The sequence below is a fragment of the Alexandromys fortis genome, unplaced genomic scaffold (genome assembly GCF_014885135.2).
Source record: "Alexandromys fortis isolate MF-2015 unplaced genomic scaffold, M_Fortis_MF-2015_v1.1 scaffold_0, whole genome shotgun sequence".
In the NCBI taxonomy this organism is placed as follows: Eukaryota; Metazoa; Chordata; class Mammalia; order Rodentia; family Cricetidae; genus Alexandromys; species Alexandromys fortis.
The window spans coordinates 22,076,457-22,086,981 of record NW_026067949.1 but is presented as its reverse complement, the minus strand read 5'-3'; the positions used below and the strand labels follow the sequence as shown (position 1 = coordinate 22,086,981).

At 40.7% G+C, this 10,525-nt stretch overlaps 1 protein-coding gene across 3 annotated transcripts in view; it reads left to right on the top strand.

The window, feature by feature from the left end:
* Nucleotides 1-340: 340 nt before the first annotated feature.
* The window catches only part of Tmem156 (transmembrane protein 156), a 34,174-nt gene continuing 23,989 nt past the window's right edge, over nucleotides 341-10,525 (top strand). For all 3 annotated transcript variants that reach the window (XR_007593262.1, XR_007593263.1, XM_050150275.1), the window contains exon 1: nucleotides 341-507. Coding sequence is in view for 1 of the 3 variants with exons in the window: in XM_050150275.1 (XP_050006232.1) it covers nucleotides 420-507 (88 nt within the window). In the remaining 2 variants the exon portion in view is untranslated. The remainder of the gene's footprint in view (nucleotides 508-10,525) is intronic.

The following is a 10,525-nucleotide window of genomic DNA, read 5'->3' as shown; positions in this document are numbered from 1 at the left end:
AGAAACCTGGACGCCACTGACCTTCGTCCTTTTATTTTTGGTTATTATGTTGCGGGCTTCCATTTATCCTTACCCACTGGTAAACATTGAAAACAGCTTCACATTTGGATGAAGCCAGACCCCCCTTCGCTTCTTAAGATAGTTTACTTGTTTTCCTTGTTTAGCAGAAACAGTTCAAAAGTGCTTGTTAGAGAGAGGGTGGCTTTATTAGGCAAAGTGACTCAAAATGAAGAAGTCTCTCACTCAGTTCCGGGTACCTTTTTTTTTTTTTTCTTTTTTAAGTCTGACCCAAACGGAAGTGAGTGTGAGGTGAATCTCAATCTCGGGAACTTGAAGTAGAACAGAGATGAAACTCTAAGCAGGAAGCGAAATAGTATCAAGCTATTGGATGGAGACACGCTTGTGTCATGTGAGAGGACATGACAGAAACAGCTTTTCTTAAATTATTTGTGGCAATCGTGGTCACATTCATTTTAGTCTTGCCAGAATTTTTCAAGACACCGAAAGGTAAGTAAATCGTCACAATGGAGCTCCCCTTTTCTACGTTAGAGCAATGGTGACAGACAAGATCTTTTTGGGTGTACGCTGCGTGAGCTAAAGTTCAATGTCTGAAATACCTTTAAGTTAAGTTAGATCCAGTTTTAGTTGCCCGTTGTCTAGCACAGTGACCTTAGGACTTAGTTATGGTTACAATAGGAAATGAAAAGAGAAATGTAAAATCTGCATTTAGATTCCAGATATAGGATTTAAGATAATACCGTTCGTTACAGGAGTTTATTCTTTGAAACTGTTTCCTTCTTTGGAATAGTTGTATGTCTTTTTTTACATTTTGGAAGTATATACTAAGGAAAATAACACTTATTCATTTTAAGAGGATCGAATTCATTTTATCACAAGTTGATGCAATTAATTTACTGGTAATTTTGAAAAAATGGTGGTAATTTTACTATTTTTAATATACAATTAAAAGTAGATCGGTACAAATACAAGCGGTTTCATGTGTGTTTGTGAGTAGTGGGAACGGGGCAACTCTGAGAGCCCTTTAAAGAACTCTTGCATGACTGCTGAAATTTCAGGATACAGAAGCAAAGACAAGGGGATTTAAACTATTTCTGTGTCATTAAAAGATTGGAAAGCATGCTATTGTGGATGCTCAAGTGATAATTGTGCTCTTTAGCGTTTAATAAAAAGAAAAAGAAAAAAGAAAATGTTCTATGACTAAATAAAAATCTATAACTTTATTAAAACTAGAGAAACACTTATATTTGATAGCTTGCTGCAATGAATATTTATTATTGCATATATGCAAAGCTAAGTATTCAGATAAAAATACCTTTGCTAATTATATTTGATGACATACTGCAATGATTATTTAATGTTGCATATTAAATGATGCTAAGTAGCCAGATAAAAATATTTTTGCCAAATAAACACTGTGACTGCAATTTTAAGAATGATTGAATTTAGAATTTTTTCTTTTGGTTTGACTTTTTTATAGTGCCCAGATTAAGCAAGCATAGTGTATATTTTTGATGCTTATTTTTGTTGGCTGAAAATGTATCCTAAAGAAAGCACAATAAAGAAAACCTGCTTTTAAGATATTTTGGGCGGAGAGTAAAATCACGTTTAGTAGTTATCTAAGCCAGGCCTTCTCTGTGTTTATATACCTTTTGCTTTGAAAAAATGAGTTTGCATCTTGTGAAAATCAGGAAACTGGCACACACTGTCTGCTCTGTTGGAGTGTTCTGTGAGAGGCGGTATCTCTAGGAGCTTACCACCGGCTGTGCGGAGGACAGAGGAGGTGTGCTTTTGACTTTCAGTTTGTGTTAGAGTGTGGCAGCAAAATCCAGCACAGAGCAGAAAGTCAGAGAGCAACATGTGGGGGGGGGGGGGGGGGGCAAAGGGAGCCTTGGAGTGGAGCACTAGGGTGCCTTTGAATTTGTAAACAGAAGGAAGAGTTTTTGCAGAATCCAAGTCAGCTGAACGTCCCGGGCCTGACAGTGTTCTTTCTCCGTGTTGACCTGTGTCACTTAGATGTCTGTTTTCTCACTGCCCCTGTTGCTGTTGCTGCCTGCCCAAACTGGAAAGAGCTATTTCTGTTTCCTGGTCTTAGGATGACGAAATTGTTTAGATAGTTTGTTTCCTTATTTGTATCCTTATTGCGGAAATGTTTGCAAACCATTGTCTTCTGATGTCCTTCAGTGCAGGGAAGGAGTCTTGCTTAAACCCACCACAAACAAAATGCTGGTTATTCGGGAAGCTGTTTCACATGCGCGAAACTGTAATAACCGTGCTTTCTACTGGACTGTGGGTCATCAGGATTATTGCTATAACCGCAACAGATGTATCCTTATATTGAGGAGATATGAATGTAGTTATTTTGTTCCTTAATTTTGTTTTGTGTTGTTTTGTTTGGGACAGGGTCTTTCTATATAGTCTTGGCTGTCCTGGAACTTGCTATGTAGATGAGACTGTCCTCAAATTCACAGAGATGTGGCTGTGTCTGACTCCCAAGTGCTGGGATTAAAGGTGTACACCACTACTCCTGACCATTGATATTAGTTTTTAATGCCAATGTGAGTTATCTTATGAAATGAATTGAATGGTCAATCAGTGCATATCATAAAGAATTTGGTACAATTATTTAGATGATGAAGTGAGATTATTCTTAAAGAAGAAAAATAAATGTTGGGGTTCTCAAGGCTAATCTTGGCCTGTTAGGTACTTGTGTACTTTCTTCATATTGTATTACTCTATTCACTTTAATTTCTAGAATAAATATAACAAAAGGATGTAACTTATGAATTGCTCACTGGTACCCTGTCTTTACCATGAACTCAAAAGGAATCTCAGTGTGGAGCAGTGCATATGAGGTTTAATGTATTTGATTTCAAAACAATAATTGTCTAATGCTTCAAGAAAAATACAGCACCGTATCTGATCATATGTTGTCAAAAATACATCTAAGTATTGGAATAATTGTTAGTAGGAATCTTCAGTTATTACAATTACGTAGTGTTGGTTATTTGGCTTAATTTTAAGAATGAGAGCTTCTTAAATATTGCTTGCCACTTAACAGGTTGCCTTGGCAGGATAACCTGTTTTCCAGCAATGTCTGAAACCCCCAGTTAGTTTGAAAGGCAGCTAGCACACAGCAGTTGATGACCAGCTTGACCCTCTTAAACCATGTGTAGAGAATGGAAATGCAGTTTGGGAACAGAACATTTTGATTCTGTTTCTTACAACTGAGGACACAAGTTTGTTCCCAACAACATCATCACCGATCTGCTTTGGTTGGATGTGACATTTAAGAGCCTTGGGAGAGAGGACTGGAGAGATGGCGCAATGCTTAAAAGCGTAAGTCCTCCAGAGGACCTGGGTTCAATTCTCAGCACCCACACAGCAGCTCACAACCATCTGTAACTCCAGTCCCAGCGGATCCAACACCATCTTCTTCTGGATTCCATAACCACCAGGCATACACATGGTACACAAACACATATACGTATAAAATTTGAAAGGGACATTTGATTAAGCCTTAAGTTGACCCCAACGATCTTTAATTGATTCTTGCACTTAGCCACAGTGTCTCCTATGCTGGGAAGGTGAGGTTACCTACAGAAAAGGCTGACTCCTAAAGAGTCTTCATTCATGAAGAGAATCAGTTGTCAAGCAATTAAGTACAACCCCATAAAGAGTAAAATGGGCTGTAAAAGGGTGTTATGGGAACTTTTACATTGTTTCCAGGCCTGCGCTGAGAAGAGGTTTCTTCTGTTTCCAGTTGCTAAGAAAAATAATAACTTGGTAGAGTTCAAATAATCCCCCACTATTCTTCGTGCCTGCAGAAGCGCTTTCAAAGAGAAGTCATGATTCTTATTGATTTTCAAATAAAATGCTCTCATATCAGCATCTCAAAGCTTTATAAGAGCTGATGCAGCGGGGCCTAGCAGAGATTTGCAGAAAACAGGACAAGAGCAGTGCAGATGAAGACTCTGCCAGCCTAACTTCATCCAGGTGTTTGGATGTCGCTTACTTTGACGAGTCAAACCTGCATAAAAAGCTCACCTGCCTTCATTTTCTCTTCCATGTTACACTTTCTGGTGGAAATGATAAGATAGCGAACAGCAAAACTGAGGATAAAGGACCTTTAACTTGTGAATTTTTTTTTTTTTTGGTTTTTTCGAGACAGGGTTTCTCTGTAGTTTTGGAGCCTGTCCTGGAACTAGCTCTTGTAGACCAGGCTGGTCTCGAACACACAGAGATCCGCCTGCCTCTGCCTCCCGAGTGCTGGGATTAAAGGCGTGAGCCACCATCGCCCGGATCTTTACTTGTGAACTATAGGACAAACCCTCCATCCATAGCATGTCTTCACTATATTTATGTCTCTATTATTAGAGGCAGTGTGTGGAGGGAACTGCAATGAATGAAATGTCACCCTTGCTCTCAAACTGGGAACTTTCTTTTCTTCTTATTGACTTCTTCATAAAAATGGAATCAGTTATCCCCCGCAAGGTGCAGGATCTACGCCTATTTAAATTTTGAGCTGGCAGAGGTCTCACTGCGTTGTCCAGGATACTCTCAAATGCTTAGGCGCAATTAATTCTCCCACTTTTGCCTCCCAAGTGTTGAGACGACAGGTGTTCACTATTGCATCTGGCTCACAATTTAAAGCGTGTGTGCATGCGTGTGTGTGTGTGCGCGTGCGTGTGTGTGCCAGACATCTCCTCTTCTGCTCTCCACTGTAACTATTTCAGCCAGGGTTTGTCACTGAACCTGAGCTTATGAATTGACTTGGCTGATTTTCTAGTAACCTCCAGGGATACTGTTTCCAGCCTCCAACCCTAGGGTTGCAGATGGGTACCACCATGCCTGGTTTTTATGAGTGTGCTGGGTACCCAAGGTCAGGTCCTCATGCTTATGTGGAAAGCACTTTGATGACCAAGTCATCTCCCTAGACCTTTGGGCTCAAAATTTGTAAACATTTTAACAGATGTGTGCATTTACATACATCAGGTACTGGGCTAAATATTTTTACATGTAATTCATTTCTAACTGATTCAATATTTCAACTCAATGACTGGGAATGTAGTTCAGTGGAAGCTGTAGTGAGACTCCAAGAAATCATCCCGTAGCCGGGCGATGGTGGCGCACGCCTTTAATCCCAGCACTCGGGAGGCAGGGGCAGGCGGATCTCTGTGAGTTCGAGACCAGCCTGGTCTACAAGAGCTAGTTCCAGGACAGGCTCCATAGAGAAACCCTGTCTCGAAAAACCAAAAAAAAAAAAAAAGAAAAAAAAAAAAAAAGAAATCATCCCATATACTCCTTGGTACACACAACTGTCCTTCCAAGTGTTCATTGCAAAGAGCCATTGGTCTGGTCCGAGGCCCCTGGATTCCACTACATGTTCAATGCTGGCCACCCCCAGGACTCTTCCTGGACGTCCTGCTCGTCCCTGTGTTGTGGACATCCAGCAGCTTTGGGTCTGTGGGTCAGGTTCCTTCTCATGGTCCAGCAGATCGTAGATGGGATGGATGTTGGGTTAGGCCAAGTCTCAACTCTGGGTCTGGGCCTGGGTGGCTACAGAGATGGCCCATCAGGTGGAAAATGGGAGCTGTCCCATGCTCACCATTTCTGGAGTGGCTCACCCACACCTCCACTAACAGGATTGGATCTGTTGTGTTGCCCTGGCGGGATGCAGGGTCTGCTCTTCCAAGTATTGCAAGTGGCAATCAGGGCTAGCTCTCACACTCTTTTTTTTTTTTTATTATGTACACAGTGTTCAGCCTCCATGTATGCCTGCAGGCCAGAAGAGGGCACCAGATCTCATTACAGATGGTTATGAGCCACCATGTGGTTGCTGGGAATTGAACTCAGAACCTCAGGAAGAGCAGTCAGTGCTCTGAACCTCTGAGCCATCTCTCTAGCCCCTAGCTCTCACACTCTTATTACCACAGGGCCAGCTCTCCCATCTACCCTAGGCATTAGTGGACAGGCAGGGAAGGCTCACAACCATTTATAATGAGATCTGGTACCCTCTCCTGGCATGCAGGCGTATATGCAGGGAGAACACTGCATACATAATAAACAAAAAAAAAATCTTAAAAAAGAAGAAGAGGAAGAAGAAGAAGAATACATTTGGACCCTTATCCCACACTGTAGGCAGAGGCTGCTCTTTTGTTTCCTGGTCACCCAGACCTGAAAAAAATTCACACAGAAACTGTATTAATTAAAACATTGCTTGGCCTATTAGCTTATGCATATTTCTAGCTAGCTCTTACATCTTAAATTAACCTATCTTTATTATTCTGTGTATTGCCACAAGGTAGTGGCATGCTGGTAAAGTTCCAGTGTCTGTCTGCTTCAGCAGCTATATGGCATCTCGTTGACTTCGCCTTCTTTCCTCTATCTTCTTGGAATTCCCACCTTACTCTATTCTGCCTTGTTGTTAGGCCAAAGCAGCTTTATGCATTAACCAATGGTTCACAACATACAGAGGGGAATCCCACATCATCACACCACATAGTAACCAACTCAAAACCAGATTAAAAACATTGTAAAAACAACAACAACAACAAAACATTTAAGATCCAAGACTGTCAAACTTTTAGAAGAAATGATTCCTGATTTGTTCCGTCCCTGTTATGACTTTTAGAATGTCCTCAAAAGCACAGAGAACAAAGATTTTAAGATAGGCAAGTGGAGTTGCATCAAAGTAAAAAAAAAAAAATCTAACCAGTTAATCAACACAGCTGGTGGGGGGGGGGACAAGAGAACACATTAGATTAGATACAGTGGCAGTTGTATTCACCAATATAACTATCACATTGTAACCACAATTAAGACATAACTTCGCATCTCTCCAAAGAGCCCCGTGTTGCTCTATTCCATAAGAGCCCCTCCACCAACAACCAGTATGGTGCATCTTTCTAAATCTCAGAGGAACAGAATCACGTGGTGCACAGGCACTTGTGTGTCTCATTTGATTTGGCGAGAGACGATTGTGATTCGCCCATGTCGTTACTTATGGTTTCTTCTCTTTGCCACTGAGTGACACTCCATCTTATGTCAGGAGTTGGTTTTAGATTCCCCATTGGCTGGAAAGTGGATTGTTTTCGGTTCTTGGCTCTTAGAACATTTAAAGGCTACCATAAAACTCACGTGCAGGTGAAATGGAGGCATCCGACCGTGTGGATATGTTTTTATTTGTGTGTGTAGCTTCCTAGGAGCGGGATTTGGGGTCCATATGGTAAGTATATATTTAACTTAGGAGAAAATGGAAGTCAGTTCCCCAGTGTAGCTGTGCTGTTTAGCGTTCCTATCGGTACCGTAACGTGTGAAAGTCATACTTCATGGCAGCATTATTTTGAACAGCCGCAAATGGAAACAACCCAAATGCTCCCTGTCAAAAAGATGGATGAATTATGTAATATATTCATTCATAAGACCAACAAATTAGCTACAGTTGTGTAAAACTAACATGGCTAAAACATAATAAGGAAAGAATCAAGTCACGGAAGAGTGCATAGTGTAATGCTATACATTTGTATGCTTCCAAAATAAGCTACGGTACAGGGGTAGGGAGAATGTTCTGGAGGCCTTGGTAGTAGCCTGTTTCTTGATTGGGGGACAGAGATACTAATATTTACTTATTTTCTTTCATTGTTTGAACAAGGTTTCTCTGTGTATTGCTGACTGTCCTGGAACTCTCTCTGTAAACCAGGCTGGCCTTGAACTCAGAGAGCTCTGTCTGCCTCTGCCTCCTTAGTGCTGGGATTTAAGGAATGTGTCACCACTGATTGTACCACCACCGCTTGGTGTTATTTTCTTTCTTTATTGAGAGCATCTTTTGTGAAGGATCTTATACAAATATGTGTGGTTTGTTCTTACAGCAAAAGTTAAGGGAGGAAAATGCAATCCTTTAGTGTTCCGGTTCGCTTGTCTTTGAAAAGGAGAAAATAATTGGCGTGGATTTACGCTCTTATGTCATGTGTTTTCCTAACTCAGTTTAGTGTTCTGCATACGTCCTCAGAGAAGGTGCCGACTTGGTACTGAAGTAATTCTGGGATGCACTGGCATCTCTCAGAGTGGGCAGGCAGACATCTGACTCCAGGAATATTAATGGAATATTAATATTATAGTTAAGTTCACAAACCCTTGTTTATGGAGATGAGGATATAGCCCGCAAGATGACATAGTGGTTAGGGAGAAACATTTATTTTTTAAAATTATACCAAAAAAGGCCATGTCCTCTATTCCTTTTTCAATAGAAGTATTTAAAATTGAAGTTTAAAAACCTCATAAAAAAAAAAAAAACCCTGCTATCTAAATCTTCGATTCTAGAAAGCCTGGCTGGTTGCTTATTGAATCAGAAGACGGCAATATTGACAGCGAAAGATTTCTCTCTCTCCTTTCCAGGTCGTGTCATAGCAATATAAATTCAAGAAGCTGAAAATTTTACAAGATCAAAGTGCCAGGGAGCAAGATGGAAAGGTGGCAGGAAATATGGTTTCTGTGTGTTTTAGTGATATTGAGAAAGCTGTAAATGCGAGCGTTCCATCAGGGGGTGCACTTCCGCCTTCCTCTGCTGACATTGCTGTTGAAGGCAATATTATACTATAGTTACAAACTCGTTGTAATTTTTATTATAAGTGTATTACACACAATAAAATTTATTCAAATACAATTTAGTTCCTCCAAGTAAAAGGTTATTAACAACTCTGTTTTGAAATTTCTTCACAGTTGTACATAAGATGTAAATTTTTAGAGAAATAGTTTTAGCGGTAGAGGGCTAGAACGTGAGCATTTAATTTATTAAATCATGTTACAAATCACTAGCAATCAAATGCTTAAGGAATTACTTAATTCCTTAATTCATTAATTAAAAATGTCTTTAATATCAGTCACTAATGTGGCGTCCTTGTTAGTCTAGCTAAGGTGCTGAACTGAAAGAAATCACTTTAGAAAGGGCAGCAGTTGTCTCCTGGTGCTCTGTGTCACCTAGAAATCCTAACCTACATTTCAGAGAGAAGGTGAAGCCGCCACAGGAAGGTGGGGTTGGCCGTGTCAGTTACTTCACCTCTGAAATCAGCTGGTGGTGTGTGAACCACTGGAAGCTGGGCTACCTGTTCCTTAACTGATCATCACTGTCAAATGATAATTCTCAGTTACGCCTTGAACTAGGATTTGCTTACATTGGTTAAATCACAGATAAGCCCAACCCTAGGCAAAGGGTGCATTGAAGCTTCTTTATTTATTTATTTTGTGTCCACTGATTGCTTTGCCTGCACGTGTGTCCATGTCAGGATGTTGGATCCCCTGGAACTGGAACTGTAGACAGCGGGGAGCTCCCATGAGGGTGCTGATTAGCTTGGCCCTCCACATTTCAAAGTTTTGAATCTGGAACACAGGGTTGGATTAAAAATTTTGAAATTTTTACTTTATTTTATGTATATGGCTGTTTTGCCTTCATGGATGTATGTGTACCAAGGGCTTGCCTGGCACCCAGCAAGGCCACAAGATGGTGTCAGGTGCCCTAGGCCAGGTGTTCCAGATGTGGGTGCCAAGAACTGAATCCAGGTTTTCTGGAAGAGCAGCCAGTTGAGTTAGCTCTTTCATTGAGCTCTTAACAGCTGAGCCACCCCTCAAGCCCCAAAGACCTGCCATTTAAACAGTTCACTGGTGAGAAAGTGTGTCAAAGTACGTGGCAGAGACAAACTGCTCACCCATGGCTGGGAATAAAACATTCTAAACAACAGTTCTCAATCTGTGGGTCTCGACCCTTTTGTGGGTCCAATGACCCTTTCACAAGGGTCACCTAAGACCATCAGAAAACATAGATGTTTGCATTATGATTCATTTACAGTAGCAAAAGTACTGTTATGAAGTGGCAATGAAAATAATTTTATGGCCGGGGTTACTACAACGTGAGGAAATCTATAAAAGGGTCACAGCATTAGGAAGGTTGAGAACCGGCTGTTCTAAAGACTTTCCAGTAGGATACATAATAGACTACAAATGCTAATCGTTAGATTCTGCAAATGCTACCTTATAAGGATACAGGGTGCTTACAAATGTGATTAGCAACTTTAATATGAGATATCTTGAATCACGCACATGGGCATGATATTTAATCACAAATGTCCAGATAAGAAAGAGGCTGTGATGGCTATTCTTAGTTGTCAAGTTGACTACGTCTGAAATGAACCAAAAACTTAAGCCACTGGGTATACCTATGAGGGATTTTTTCCTGATTGAAAAAAATTAAGGGAAAAACCATCCTAAATCTGGACCTTTTGGGGTGGGAAGATTCATCTTAAATCCGGACATACCCTTTGGTGGTAGCCAATATAAAGGACATGAAAGAGGGAAGCTTGCTCTCTTTGCCTGTTGCTCCTACTTTTACTGACAAGTATATTCCTTCACTGGCGTTAGAGCCTACTTTTCTGGGATTCTGCCATATACTGAAGAGTATCTGAGACATTCAGCTTGTGGACTGAAAAACTGCTGGATTTTTTTTTTTTTTTTT